Genomic DNA, 16,116 nt, shown 5'->3' on the forward strand with positions numbered 1-16,116 from the left:
TCGGTTCCGAGGCCGGATATTTCGGTACCGAAACCTTTTCGGCTGCTTTTTTCGGCTCCGACGAAACCTTTTTTACTTTCGGCGTCGTGCTCTCTTGGTGCCGACCCGTTTCGGTGCCGCTGTCTCGGTGCTGAATCTTCTCTGAGCCACTATCTCGGGCCCGAGATTGCTGTGTGCCGGTATCTCGACTGGAGTCGGATGACTTCGACACCAGCTCGTCCTTTTTCGGTGCCGATGAACGGTCACCTACTTTTCGGGTTAAGCCATGGCCTGTTGGCGGTGGCGTCCCCTGGGCTTTAGCGCTTTTCTCGTGAGTTCTTGGTTTCGACGTCTTACTCACGGTTTTCGGCGTTTCCTCGGGATCGATCTCCTCAGAGTCCGACTCCTGGGTGGAGAATGTTTCTTCCTCCTCCTCGAAACGCTCTTGTCCTGTCGGCGCCGACGCCATTTGCAGTCTTCTTGCTCTTCGGTCCCTGAGTGTCTTCCTGGACCGAAACGCTCGACAGGCCTCACAAGTATCCTCCTTGTGTTCTGGTGACAAACACAAGTTACAGACCAGATGTTGATCTGTATATGGATACTTGTTATGGCATTTTGGACAGAAGCGGAATGGGGTCCGTTCCATCAGCCTTGAAGAGACACGTGGCCGGGCCGACCAGGCCCCGACGGGGATGGAAGAAAACCCCAAAGGGCCACCGGAGCTCTTCTTAATTCGGTGTCGATCTGTTGTAACTAACCCGATACCGAACGCAAACAATACCGACGATTTTTCCGAGATTCTAACTAACTTTCCGACCCGAAACACGGAGCGAAAAGGAACACGTCCAAACCCGATGGCGGAAAAAAAACAATCTAAGATGGAGTCGACGCCGATGCGCAATGGAGTCGAAATGGGAGGAGTCCCTCGGTCTCGTGACTCGAAAAAAGACTTCTTCGAAGAAAAACAACTTGTAACACTCCGAGCCCAACACCAGATGGCGGGATGTGCACAGCATGTGTATCTGCAGCTACACATGCCATCGAACATATATATATATATATATGTTTCTTATTGATCTGTGATGTATGGTGGCTTAAAGTCTGGTTAAGTTCTGGCACCTGGTTGGTTGGAATATTTTTTACTAAAACTGCATCACAACTCGAAACAGAACCATGGAGCTGTGCTTACCCCCTGATACCAACACGGGTCAAATATCCTGGGAATAGGAACTGCCTTCACCAGCTGTTCCTCTACCTTGCACAGCACATCTCCAAAATTCGTCCCCCACCTTCAAACAGTCCACTGTCCTCTCCCTCTTTTATTGTGCCCATGTGGGCCCTGGTGTATTGTTTCTCACTTAAATCAGTGTATGCACCTTTGCATTTCACTCTTCCCTCCCTCTGTTTGCAACGTGGCTGTAGATCCTGCTCTGACGCCTGAACTCTGTACACCATTTGAATGCTCTTCTTGCCTCTGACCCTGTGAGTGCTCTCTGACGCTTCACTAGCACATTTTGACTTTACCTCGCTTTTCCTTGCTCATCTCTCACTCATTAGTGCTCCTGCGTATGCCAGATAGTGCTCATGTGGGACACCTGCTGTTTCTCTTTATAGTTCCACAGTTCCACCCTCATCAGCTCCCTCGGCATTGCAATTCCAGCTTGAGAAGAATTGGCAAAACCAGCAGCAATCAGTAGTTCATTAACTGGCAATGCCTGAGAATGGAAGGCCTACTGATAACAAGCCTGTTGCAGCAATCTGACATTGCTGCTACATCCTGTACCTTAATCATAGTAACTACGGAAGGAAAAACAGGAAACAATTGAATATTGGTAAATAGCCAACACCCAGAGTACTATTTTGTGCACCTGTTCTACCTCCAACATGAGCCAGGACACTTGCTTTGTTGTTTAGATGAAAAGCCCCTGATTTTTCTTTTTTTCATGCCTACCCAGTCTCGACTCCATTTTTGTGCCTTTTTCATTAACATGCTGTCCTTGAAATGAGGAATTACATTTAAATGAAAATGTTTGTTTCAGTTTAAAAACAAGCCATATAAATTACATTAAAATATCAATTTACTGATCAATAAAGTATTTTAAAATTCCTAACGTGCTCTACACACTTACCCGTTCTTTCTCATTCATCTCGTAATAAGGAGGTGGGTACGTTTTTAAATTTATCATACATTTGTACAATTTTCTTAACCATTAAACACGATGTGGGTGAGAGTCTCTAAATGTATTTTACATAGATGGCATCTTCTATTTCTTCTTTTTACTTCAAAGGTAGGTCCTTGCAACATCATGATCCTTCTTCGTTCTGAAATTAGATCGTCGTGTAGTAGTGTACAGTATTGCTTTTACTACTCTAAGACATAAACTTGGAATATCTGTTTCTTTGGATAGACATTGCATTTGTTTTTCAACATCACGTTTCTTTAGAACGGTCGATATACTTCCATCATCCAAATATCTACTTAAGTCTTATTTGTTAATAGATTGGCTGCACTCTATTTTAAAACTTCTGTATATTGGAAATCTGGAGTTCTTAGTTCTGGAAGAAGGCAGTCAGAGGCAAAAACAATAAGCGAATGAAAAAAGTTGATGTAGCAGCATACGATCAATTGAATTACCCTATAATTGATTGCATTTATTTTGGTTTCTAGGCTAATTCCTTCCATTGGAATACTTTTGCTTAGAGTAAGTAATGTAGTGAATCCTAGTTTGTTTTAATGGGATTACACGAGTTAGCTTAGCCTTTGGCTTGCAGACTCGTGCCCCCATCACCTAGTGACTTTTAACCTACTTAGCTTGCTCTGTCTTAGCCCATTTAATTATTTAGTTCATCTAAGATGGCTGACTTGTTTATAGTTAGGCCGCTTGTTATGCTTTGCATGATCAGTGCCGCCGCGCTAAGGCGTCAAGATCAAGCAACAAAGACAAACAAACAGTAGGTGTTCACACTTAGGGATTTTCCCTCTCTATACTTTTGAGGGATTTGTTTATAAAAATCGTCGTCTCAAGCATGTCTGTTATCTATTGTTTGGGAATACACCTACATCAAGGGTCCTGGTAGATCTGTATAAATACATCGCACTTTAGACAGATAATCAGAGGGATTCCGACCAGAGGGCATCGCCACCATTGCTGATAACGATGCTGCACCTCGTCTTGACGCTGACCCAGTCTTCGTGTCCCTGCGGAGTCTGAGATAGAGACCTCATTCCAAGGTAACTAGGTTTGGGGCTCCTCTCATGGACATGGCATTGGCAGATTAGGTTTAACAAACCCAGCTCTCCTTTAGGTAAGAGGTTAGGCTTATCATATTAGGGTATTAGGGCATATTACACCTCTTATGTCTTTTACATGCATTGCAAGATGGTGGGGTTCTTTGTAATAATAACTCTCGTCTTCACAATTCTGTTTCTTGCACTATTCATTATCCTAATCATTGCAGCCCATGCAACATATCGCAAATTGCAGTTGAGTTAAATAAAAACTATTGAAACTTTACTGCATCTTTGTCCTTGCCTGTGTTTGAATGAGACATTGTGTATCTGTGAGAAAAGGGTAATCTCCGTTTAACCACGACACTCTCTGAGATGTCTTATTCTCAAGTCCATGCGTAAAGGCTGCCACAAATCACCTTTTACTATTGTGTTTCTGGTGAGGTGCTGCTAGTGAGCCGGTAAGGTTGGGACAACAGTTGCGACTTGTTGTAGATAGGCATAGTCGCCTACAAACAAAGTACTGTCATCCTTAAACCAGCAGTATTGCATAGAGCAAGAGTCCAAACTACGACCGTAAATTTGGCATTTGATTGTTTTATATTTAGGCTGTTTAAACAGCCTAAAAAATAGCTGGATTCAGTATACATATGTTGTGAATTCTGGTGAGGGGTTTCCAGTGTTTGATAGTGTTAAAATAATCAGCGATCATTGGTGTTTACTCTCTTTTGCCAAATCCCAGGGACTGTGTTTTTTCTAGTGCTTAAAAAGAATGTTGATTTTGTTTTCTTCCTTCCTTTTCATTTGCATAACAAATGTTCTTCCCTTCTTTCTTCCCTCTGGCTCACTTCTTTGTATCATTTACTTGAATTTGGTCTTTTAAGTACCTTCGCATTATTTGACTTTAAAGCCTGCCTGATTTCTCAGTACTCCAACCCCTCTTTTCAGCAGTCCAGTCCCTCCACATGTCAAGCATGTGCATGGATGGAAATATGTTTGCACCTCATTAAGGTTTGATTGTAGTAGATAAAAGGTTAACTAATGATGGGCATTTAACACATTTTCCTGATGCTCTGTCCATTAACCAAATGGCAAAGATCAGTGGAAGGAAGATTTTCTATTTAGAACATGAGATACTTTGTGGGGTGCTTAGTGCTTTGCTATTGCAAGCCAGTATCATACTACCCTGTGTTTTGTCTCAGGATATCAAGAACAATGAGCTAATGTTTTTTTACTGTGATCTGGGACTGTTTCTGCCCTGTCTGGTCACAGGAGAGAAGACTGATAGCAACTACATACTCATACTGTTAGCTGTAAGGACATTGGTACCAACAGAGTGTTCTGCTGTATGAGGAAGCTGCTGAGGTCGTAAATAAACTTTATAACCAATAGGGTGTCTTTGGTCATGCCTATACAGTTTACATCATGAATTAAGTTTGTTTATGGGATTTCGTGCTTATTTGAAAGCAAGCACAAGGTAATTTTACCATTGATTTTTACAAATCATGTGGATGTTATTTGACATTACAGGACTTTGTTTCTGCTGAGCATATGTAAGAACTGCCCAAGGCATTTTACCTGTGTGGTCAGTGCAGCATGCACAGTTCTAGTTCGTTTTTCATCTTGGAACGAGGCCGACAAAAATGCAGCTCAATATGTTTCTATCAAATGCAGGCAAAGGAGTTTGTTTGTAAATGTGATGTTGGCAAGCGTCAAGTTATGTCACAGCACCATAGGTTCCAAGATTCACTTTGACATGGAGGAAGTAAGAATGAAACCTTAACTTGGTGATCATGGGCGTTATGACCGTGTCCTTTTGTCGTGCACAGAGAATGAGTCTGTGCACATATTTGTCGTAAAAGTGTGCTGTCTGCTGCAAATACTAGGAAAGCGAGATCAGTGATTGTCTTTCATGTTTCTGAGCTGTAGTATCTACTTCTTATACTCTAACATATGTTTTCTGAGTTAAGGTGTGCACTAGAAGCAGCACAATAGCAGCGGAAATGGTGCATGAATCCTTTCTAAGCCTGCTCATGGGGTCTGAAGTTGTTCAAGATGATACGTTCTCTTATCCTTCTGTGTGAGGGTATATGGTTCATAAAAGCATGCTGCTGGACCTGGCCCTTTTTACAGGGTCATTCCCCAAACATTTTGCATTCTCCTCCTTATTTTTCTGACTCTTTTTGGCTGACGTTATGACTCTGGGCACTTTAGCACTGCTAATCAATGCTAAAGTGCATGTGCTCTCCCTTGTAAACTTGGTATGATTGGCTTATACCTGATTTGCACATTTAATTTACCTGTAAGTCCCTTGTACAGTGGTATCTCTATACTCAGGGCCTGTAAATTAAATACTACTAGTGGTCCTGCAGCGCTGCTTGCTCTACCCACTAAAGTAGCCTTTCAAACCTGTCTCAGGCCTGCTAGCACAGGACTTGCGTGCACAGTTTGCTGCCACAGGGACCTGACATCTAAATCTACTTGCCAGGCCCAGAACTCCCCTTTTACTGCATATACGTCACCCCTAAGGTAGGCCCTAGCTAGCCCTATGGGCAAGGTACTATGTGTCAAAGGCAGGACGTGTGCCTAGTAGCGTGGCACCATAGTGAGGCCCCCTTTTTGCACAGTGGAGCGCCGGGGGTCCCGTATGGTCTTTGTAGGGCACTAGAGGTCCCGTTACATCACCAAACAGGTACTGTTAAAAGGACATATAATTTATAATGTTCCTGTTATGGACATGGTATTTTATTATGTTAACATGTTTTTTTGTACTACATATATGTGCTGATGTTCCTTTTATGGGCATGACATGCTGATATGTTTTCTTGACTTGCCATATAGTTTATAATGTTCCTGATAGGGGCAGTTATGATATTTCTATGACAAGTGCATTTATTTAGTAATCTGATTCCTGACTACTGCTTATGTTGCAGAATAATAAGTAACCAGTGTGTTATGTGTGACTACTGCTGGTTCTGCAGAGTAACTATTGTGTAACGTTCTGACAACTGCCTGAGTAGCAGGGTATTACTGACATGTTGTGTTTGGTCTAATGATTACATTGCGTACAATACAGTTTATTTTTATATACCTTGGTGTTGTGTTTCCATTGTGTTGGGAATAGTGCATCCCGTGTGTTGTGCAAATGCTTTACACATTGCCTCCTAGTTAGGCATGACAGCTCGTGCCAAGCTACCAAGGGGGTGAGCGGGGGTTATCTTGGACGTGTAACTCTCTTGCCTGGACTAGAGTGGGTGGGTTCTGCCTGGCTTAGATGCATATCCTAGTCAACCAGAAAACCCATTTCTAACATTGGTTGTCAGCGGAGGGATAGGATTTGCACTTGCACAATACCATTGTGACTCATAGTTGCACCACAAATTGCACGTAGACCACTAAATGTTCTAATTCGTTTTTATATTAATTCTCTTGTTCTCTCGAACCAGTCATTTTTATTTATTACTCCTGTGTCATATACTTGCACTTGGGACTCTCGTTGTCGTACACCTGTGTTGCGTTAATCAAAATGGAATCCACCTTTGACATGCATGAGTTGTGGGAATACACTCTAGAAGACTTAGAGGGATTCTGCAGGGAGAGAGGTATAACTATATGTGGAGAATCCAATATAATAGTCCTCCGGATAGCCCTGTATTATATTGAGCAGGCGCACGGGGTAGCAACAATAAAGGAGGCCCAAAGAGGGACGGTTCTGAGGGTGACCCTGAAGAGAACCACAAGAGTAGTGAGGACCAGTGGCGGCCCGTCCTTTAGGGCGGAGGGGCCACGCCCCCGCCTTTTGCGCCCCCACCTTTTGCCCTCCCATGAAGAGTGTCTGTCAGGCTGAACAAAGGTCAGCCTGACAGACACTCTTCATGTTCAGGTCAGGCAGCCAGGAGCAGACATGCGCGATTTGCGCAGACTCCTGGCTGCCTGAGCTGAACTTTGCTGGGCTGAGGAGATCACTATGGGCGTGACCTCCTCTACCCAGAAAAGGTGCCTCCAGGCCCTCCCCTGGGTGACGAGGAAAGCGTCACCAATTGACACTGTCCCTGGGCGCTTCAGTTTAAGCCCTGAAGTGCCTAGGGCGAGTGTCAATCAGTGACACTTCGTCACAGAGTGGGGTGGGGTCAGCAGTCTCACTGACCCCATCCCACTCTGTGACGAGGCTGAGACTGCTGCCTTCCCTCATTGGGAAGGGAGCAGTCCCAACCCTCCTGGGACCTGGAGGCCGAAGGTAAGTGTGTGTGTGTGATGTTTCAAATTGAATGTTTGGTGTGTGCGTGCATGTTTGAATGGTATGAATGGTGTTAATGGATGTGCGTGCGTGCATGTGTTAAAGAATGAGTGTGTGATGTTTTAAAATGAATGTTTGGTGCGTGCATCGTGCGTGCATGTTTGAATGGTATGAGTGTTGTTAATGGATGTGCGTGCGTGCATGTCTGTGTGTGAAAGAATGAGTGTGTGTGTGTGTGTGTGTGTGTGCCCGCCCGCCCCCCTCCCTCCTAAAGCTGCCGGCTGCCACTGGTGAGGACTCTGAGAGGGAGGGTCCCCAGTCCACAGCCTAGGGGGACAGTGACCCCAGAGAGTTAGACACCAAGGGAGAAGATGACTGGTCAGGGACACCAGTAGAGAGAATGGACCCCATAGATAGTGAGTCCCTTACTGGGTCCTTGCCTAGTAGCAACACCACCTCCCATTCCCTGTCAGAGATAGGCGGGAAGAGAGGGACCTGAGGCTTCAGCCAGCCAGGCTGGCTGTAGAAGAGGGAAGGGCTGATGTAGAGATGGCCTTAGTCCAGGAGAGGATGGTAAAGTCTGAAAGGGCCTTTGCTAGGGAAAGACTCGCCCTAGAGCGCAGTCTGACAAATCTGGACTCACCAGCACTGCAGGTGCAGTCCAGTGTTGGCAGCATTTATTGTAGTGTTAGACACAATCCTTAACTACCCACAGACCTAGTGCCTGGGTTTAAGAAGTGGGGGCGACATACGTCAGTGGCTGAGAAAGTATGAGGAAGCTCTAGTTGCGCGCAGGACCCTGAGAAGGATTGGGGGACTGGCCTAGGGAGCTATATTCCTGAGGTGGGAAGGGATGCCCTACTGGCCCTAGAAGGGAGTGACAGGCAGGAGTATCCCCTCATCAAAAAGGCCCTGATAGAAAGGCATGGTCTCACCCCTGAAGACTACAGGTTGAGATTCAGAGGCGGCAGGAAGCGGTCTCACCAGTCTTAGGAGGATTTTGTGTGGAATTGTTGCAAAGCCCTAAGCTACCAAGGAGGTGAGCAGGGGTGATCTTGGACATGTAACTCCATTGCCCTGACTAGAGTGGGTGGTTTCTGCCTGGCTTAGGTGCATATTCTAGCCAACCAGAAACCCCATTTCTAACACATGCTTTTCAGACCATCATATAGTAAACCTAGAAACAGGAGTGCTAGGTGCAGTATTTTATGTAAAGAGATTGATTCTGAAGATATCTTTATTCACAGTAATGTTGTTGCTATAATCTTAATACTAGAGATTTAAGAAAGCAAAAATGTAACGCTCAGTAAAGGAGGACATCATGGAAGCCCCCTGCCCTGGAATGACACACTACTTAGAGTTGAGATATGAATCTGCTAGCCATTACCCAGCAACATGCCATGATCCAAGGGCATACATGTTGAGCTAGGCTTCCAGAATGAGAGTAATGTAGGTCCAGGGACCCTGCAGATAGTCACAAGGGCATTTTAAGCAGCTAACCATGTCTTGAGTGTGCCATAGTAGTAGCATCCATCCCTGGAAAGAGCTTAGAGGTAGGGGGCAGCAGCTATACTGTATGACACCCCAGGATACCAAAGCAGTAAGGGTGGAGCAAAATATGGTGTTTTCGGATTCTACTGAAAAGGAAATATTCTCTTCTCTGATGTACATCCGTTTTGATCAGTTTTAACTGAAAACCGGAAACCCTATTTTTATTTTGTTGGTCTTTTGATTTACTTGACATTCCAGGTCACAACAAGTGTGCCATAATGTATAATATAAATATACAGCAAATGAAAATTAATCTTTTCACTCACTTCCCTTTTCGTGTAGCTACAATTATCAAAAATAACTTTCAGCAGCCAGTGTCTTACAGTGTTAGCACACATAAAGATTTGTGAATGAGTAGTAAAACGAAGAAACAACTTAATTTTCTCTTTTTCTCTTTACTTCTATATCACTTTCCATCCAAACATTAGGCCTAATAAACAAATAAAATCCTAATAATTCCACTTTCCTAAAGAATCCTGAAATAAGGCAGATCATTTCCTACATTGGCCTTTACATTAAGAGGGGGCATATTAGCTTTACACAACATGATAATGGCAAATTGGAGTGAGGGTGAGGTGAGTGGGGGACATAGTGTTAATCCAGAGGGATAGTAGATTATCCCTCAGATTTGTCTGTTTTCAAACATTAGAGAGAGTCTACACAGCAGTGCTCCATGGAACAGTGTTGTGGTATATGTTTTCCAAATGCATCTCTTCCAAGGTAAGATGAAGCTATACTATGTGTTGTGGCCACGGTAATTCAAGAACAGATATGAGGAGGTATACTACTATACAGGGAGTGCAGAATTATTAGGCAAATGAGTATTTTGACCACATCATCCTCTTTATGCATGTTGTCTTACTCCAAGCTGTATAGGCTCGAAAGCCTACTACCAATTAAGCATATTAGGTGATGTGCATCTCTGTAATGAGAAGGGGTGTGGTCTAATGACATCAACACCCTATATCAGGTGTGCATAATTATTAGGCAACTTCCTTTCCTTGGGCAAAATGGGTCAAAAGAAGGACTTGACAGGCTCAGAAAAGTCAAAAATAGTGAGATATCTTGCAGAGGGATGCAGCACTCTTAAAATTGCAAAGCTTCTGAAGCGTGATCATCGAACAATCAAGCGTTTCATTCAAAATAGTCAACAGGGTCGCAAGAAGCGTGTGGAAAAACCAAGGCGCAAAATAACTGCCCATGAACTGAGAAAAGTCAAGCGTGCAGCTGCCACGATGCCACTTGCCACCAGTTTGGCCATATTTCAGAGCTGCAACATCACTGGAGTGCCCAAAAGCACAAGGTGTGCAATACTCAGAGACATGGCCAAGGTAAGAAAGGCTGAAAGACGACCACCACTGAACAAGACACACAAGCTGAAACGTCAAGACTGGGCCAAGAAATATCTCAAGACTGATTTTTCTAAGGTTTTATGGACTGATGAAATGAGAGTGAGTCTTGATGGGCCAGATGGATGGGCCCGTGGCTGGATTGGTAAAGGGCAGAGAGCTCCAGTCCGACTCAGACGCCAGCAAGGTGGAGGTGGAGTACTGGTTTGGGCTGGTATCATCAAAGATGAGCTTGTGGGGCCTTTTCGGGTTGAGGATGGAGTCAAGCTCAACTCCCAGTCCTACTGCCAGTTCCTGGAAGACACCTTCTTCAAGCAGTGGTACAGGAAGAAGTCTGCATCCTTCAAGAAAAACATGATTCTCATGCAGGACAATGCTCCATCACACGCGTCCAAGTACTCCACAGCGTGGCTGGCAAGAAAGGGTATAAAAGAAGGAAATCTAATGACACGGCCTCCTTGTTCACCTGATCTGAACCCCATTGAGAACCTGTGGTCCATCATCAAATGTGAGATTTACAAGGAGGGAAAACAGTACACCTCTCTGAACAGTGTCTGGGAGGCTGTGGTTGCTGCTGCACGCAATGTTGATGGTGAACAGATCAAAACACTGACAGAATCCATGGATGGCAGGCTTTTGAGTGTCCTTGCAAAGAAAGGTGGCTATATTGGTCACTGATTTGTTTTTGTTTTGTTTTTGAATGTCAGAAATGTATATTTGTGAATGTTGAGATGTTATATTGGTTTCACTGGTAATAATAAATAATTGAAATGGGTATATATTTTTTTTTGTTAAGTTGCCTAATAATTATGCACAGTAATAGTCACCTGCACACACAGATATCCCCCTAACATAGCTAAAACTAAAAACAAACTAAAAACTACTTCCAAAAATATTCAGCTTTGATATTAATGAGTTTTTTGGGTTCATTGAGAACATGGTTGTTGTTCAATAATAAAATTAATCCTCAAAAATACAACTTGCCTAATAATTCTGCACTCCCTGTATATTGGATGGGCATTATTTTCCTCTCCTATTGAAGGAAATGGCTTTGTATTGGATCTCCTAAGACTTAATAAATTTAGTTCAGAGTGTGGGAATTAGTAGTTGTTGAAGCTCTGCTAGGTGTGAATAGATTCCCCCCTAGAAGTATATATGGTCAGATATCAATAAAATAAGTTATAAAAAGTTTAAATAGAATGCAGAATAACCCTTGGCCATTAACAGTAAAACAATTGCTCTGCACAGGTTTTTTTGGTCCTCAACAATAAACAGATTAGGTCTGTAGTGTGGAATATTAAGGAGTCATGACCTTGGATGTATGGTGATATGGCATCATAAATCTTTTAAAGATTTTACAGGGTCTGTGGTTTTGCTAACAAATGGTGCAAGGATCTCAGAACTGTGTAATGGAGAGAAACCAGGGATTGCAGCTGCTTGAAACAACATTATTGGGGTCATTTATTACCAATCGTTGTAAACCTAGGAACCTTTGGGACCTGATAGACTCCACCGGCCCAGACATCGCCTTCCTCACTAAGACATGGACAAACACAGTATCAGAACCAGTTATCGCCATCCCCAGTGACTACAAACTGCTCTGCAAAGACCTACCTTCCAGACCAGGCGGCTGACTAGCCATCACCCGAAAGACCACCCTCCGCCTATCAATCAATGCACAGGAACCCATACCCCTCATAAGGCATCTCCACTTCCAAGTCCACAGCACCCCAAAGGCCACCATCTGCAGCACCCTCATCTACAGACCACCCAGCCCCCACCCAGCTGTTAGCGACTTCATAGCCCCCATGCTGTCGCCTCCACCAACTACATACTCCTCGGAGATCTCAACTTCGACATTGATGACCACACCTCCTCGCTACTCGAGAACCTTGACACAATCGGTCTCAAGCAGTTGGCCACCTCACCAACACACATCGCCGGACATACACTCGACCCCATCTTTTCCGCCAACAACAATGTCACCATCAACGACTCAACACCGCCATACTGTACCGGTCACCACAGCATCCATTTCTCCATCACCACACCTGTAGCTCACATCAACATCGTCCACACAGGAAATGGAACCAGACCCCAGAGGGGCAATTCATCAACACCCTTAGCAACTCGCCACCCCAACACAACAGTTGCTAACACCTCAGCAGCCAAACTCCGCCAATGGATTGCCGATTGCGCCAACACTCTATCTCCACTACGAACGACCACAGGGAAACACACCATCAAGAAAGCCAGCTGGTTCACCCCCGCACTCCAAGAATCGACAAGCACCTGCAGGAGAGTGGAGAAAGGATGGAGGAACAGCAAAGCCCCGGAGGACCTTGCGGCCTTCAGATCCACCTCAAGATCCCACCATGGCCTCATTAGAGCCACCAGAAAAAACACCCTGCAGGACCGTATCAACGCCAGCACTCACAACATAAAAGAACTTCGCCACACCACAAGCTGAGGTCACTAACATCCCTCCATCCCAGAACCTCTGCGACAGACTAGCCACCCTCTTCCATCGGAAAATCGAGGATATCTACAGCTGTTTTGAACACCAAGACTCTCGGAACTCATCAACAAAGTCCCAACTCGGATCCACTGAACCCCCACAGTTCCTGCATGCCTGGACCCCCCTCGTGACAGCCGAGACTTGTTCCATCATGAGCAGCATCCGCTCTGGAGCCCTAACCTATCCTTGCCCCCACTACATCTTCAACAAAGCCAGAGCCTCGACCGCACCAAGCTCTGCAAATACTCCCTAGAGTCGGCCACCTTCCCTGAGGACTGGAAACATGCCGAGATCCTCCCACTTCTGAAGAAACCCACTGGTGACTGCAAGGATCTCAAGAATTACAGCACCTTCTCGCTGCTGCATTTCCCAGCTAAAGTTGCCTAAAAAGCAATCCATGCACAGCTCTGCCAACACATCGAGAACAAGAATATCCTGGACATTTCCCAGTCAGGATTCAGAACTAACCACAGCACCAAGACCGCCCTGCTTTCCGCCACAGATGACATCCGCTGTCTCCTCAACTGTGGTCAAACAGCAGCCCTCATCCTACTGGACCTATCAGCCTCCTTAAACACAGTGTCCCACTTCACCCCATGCACCACACACCACGCAGCAGGCATACGTTGCAGGGCTCTTCGGTTGATGCACTCCTTCCTGACAGGCAGAATGCAGAGAGTCAGACTCCCGCCACACCTAGCGGTACTTACAGAGATCAGCTGTGGAGTACCCCAAGGGTCCTCATTGAGTACCACACTGTTCAATGTATACATAGCTGTGCTCGCCCCAGTCATCAGAAACTACGGTCTGAACATTGTCTCCTAAGCCGATGACACCAAGCTGATCATCTCCCTGACAGAAACCCCCACAACGGCCAAGAAGAACTTCCAAGACGGAATGGAAGCAGTTGCCGCCTGGATGAAGGAAAGCTACCTTGAGCTAAACTCTGACAGGACAGAGATCCTCATCCTCGGGCCCTCCTCCTCAGCTTGGGACGACTCCTGGTGGCCCTGCACACTTGGCAGCTCCCCACCCCTGCAGATCATGCACGCAACCTCAGCGCTACCATGACAACACAGGCAAACTCCTTCACCTACACCTGTTTCTACACCCTCGGACTCCTCCGGAAGATCTTTAGATGGATTCCAAGCGACTCCCGCAAGACTGTAACACACGCCCTGATCACAAGCAGACTTGGCTACGGCAAAACCTTCTATGCTGGAACCACCAAGAAGAACCTGAGCAAGCTACAACAAATCCAGAATGCCTCTGCCAGATTCATCCTGTATACCTCCCGCCGAGAACACATCACAGGATACCTGAGAGATCTCCACAGGCTCCCCTTCGAGAAGAGGATCAACTTCAAGCTCCTCGTACACGCTTACAAAGCCCTCCACAATCTTGGACCCAGCTACCTCAACCACTGCATCACCTTTTACTCCCCTGCCAGACCTCTCTGCTCCTCCCAGCAGTCGTTCGCCACCGTACCCTGCATAAGGAAGTGCTCGGGTGGAGGGAGATCTTTCACCTACCTTGTAGCAAAATGCTGGGACACCTTGCCTCTCCACCTCAGGCAGTCGCCTTTGCTATCTCAGTTCAGGAGGACCTTAAGATCTTGCTATTCGACTTAATCTTGAGGATGTACCTCACGGCACCTTGAGACCTTACGGGTGAGTAGCGCACTTTAAAAATGCTAATTGAATTGAATAGGGGATGAGGAGATAGAAGGAATTTTGTGTCCAGCTATATAAAAATGCCAACAACTCCAGTCAGAACCAACAATGTGAAATATGCTTGGTAATTCAAATCGGAAATATGGTTTGATCTGATTCATCAGGTGTTATTTGCATCAATGCATTCAGTGTCATTATTTTTGTAAATGGAACATTTATAACTGCTGTTAATTTTGGCGTTTGTTGCAGGTGCAGATGTGACCATTACAGACCGAAAGGTGGCTTTGGAATTTCTTGAGCTCAATGTCCGAGCAAACCTGCCAACTCATATCCAGCAAAATGTTTCTGTCATGGAATTGACATGGGGAAATGACCTGGAGAGTTTCCCAAGAACGTTTGATTTGATTCTGGGAGCAGATATCGTTTACCTAGAGGATACTTTTGAGGATTTGTTGAAAACCTTAGAACACCTGTGTTCAGAACATACAATGATTCTTCTAGCCTGTCGGATTCGCTATGACCGGGACCAGACATTTCTGACCATGCTGAAGCGGCCTTTCTCTGTATCTGAGGTTCATTATGATCGTAATTCTGATGTTCATATATTCAAAGCAACAAAGGGCACGATAACGGAGGAATTGTGATCACAATGTGTGCATGTGTGCACATCTCGAATTCTACCCAATGTTAAATATTACACTACAATATTTCAGTTATAATATATCCAAATTTAAGGAAAGCTAGCCATAAAGCCAACCATAACCAGAGTTTAATATTTTGTTGTATTAAATTTATTTGCCATTTGGAGGGGCTAAAGGTGCATAGTAAGTAGCAATGTAGGAAATGATATGTCCGAGGTAAATGGGATAAAGGAAGGATCAGATAAGGTAATGTTGGTAACGTTATGTTCCTCGCTATTCCATTGTTTGATATTATGTATTTATTTTGGCGCATTCAGCATAAAATTTTTCCTTTTTTACAACAGGAAAATGTTTATTAAACGCAGAAAGTGAAATGCTTTCGGTTTTCTTTTCTGTAGTAAAACGAGGAAACAAATGTTTCATAATGGAGTTCAGAATTTAGTTTCAGTAAACATGTTTTGCTTTGTTTGAAAAAACATTCTGCTATAGAAAATAGATTTCATGAACCTGTTCTCCGAAAAATGCAATACAATTTTCCGGTTTTCTGCAACCTTAATAAACAGAATGCTGATTAAACCGTTGACATTTTAAAATTTTATCAGAGAGGCGTGCGTGTCATTATCTAAATGCACGTTTACGGTTGTGGGGGGATAACGATGCAAAATAAATGTATATAAAATCTTGCATGTTTGCCTAATTTGAATGAACAAAAACTGTGCTTCTAAACACATTTTACACGATAGTTTTCCTACTGTATGTTTTTTCCCACGATTCATGGAACTGACATCGTTCAATACTGCCTGTGGCAGCACAAGCATGCTGCAACATCATGCATAATTCTGAGTGCGTGATTTACGCAGAAAGTACAAATTCAGTACAAGCATCATCCTTTTAATAATTATGACCTCTTTGGTATAACTTTTCATGTGTTGTAGAACA

At 44.5% G+C, this 16,116-nt stretch overlaps 1 protein-coding gene across 3 annotated transcripts in view; it reads left to right on the forward strand.

The window, feature by feature from the left end:
- METTL21A (methyltransferase 21A, HSPA lysine) overlaps positions 1-15,861 on the forward strand; it is a 65,347-nt gene extending 49,486 nt beyond the window's left edge. For all 3 annotated transcript variants that reach the window (XM_069225966.1, XM_069225964.1, XM_069225965.1), the window contains exon 4: positions 14,786-15,861. In XM_069225966.1, the coding sequence (XP_069082067.1) occupies positions 14,786-15,180 (395 nt within the window). In that variant the 3' untranslated portion in view covers positions 15,181-15,861. The remainder of the gene's footprint in view (positions 1-14,785) is intronic.
- Positions 15,862-16,116: the final 255 nt, after the last annotated feature.

The sequence above is a fragment of the Pleurodeles waltl genome, chromosome 3_1, assembly GCF_031143425.1.
Source record: "Pleurodeles waltl isolate 20211129_DDA chromosome 3_1, aPleWal1.hap1.20221129, whole genome shotgun sequence".
NCBI classification, from domain to species: Eukaryota; Metazoa; Chordata; class Amphibia; order Caudata; family Salamandridae; genus Pleurodeles; species Pleurodeles waltl.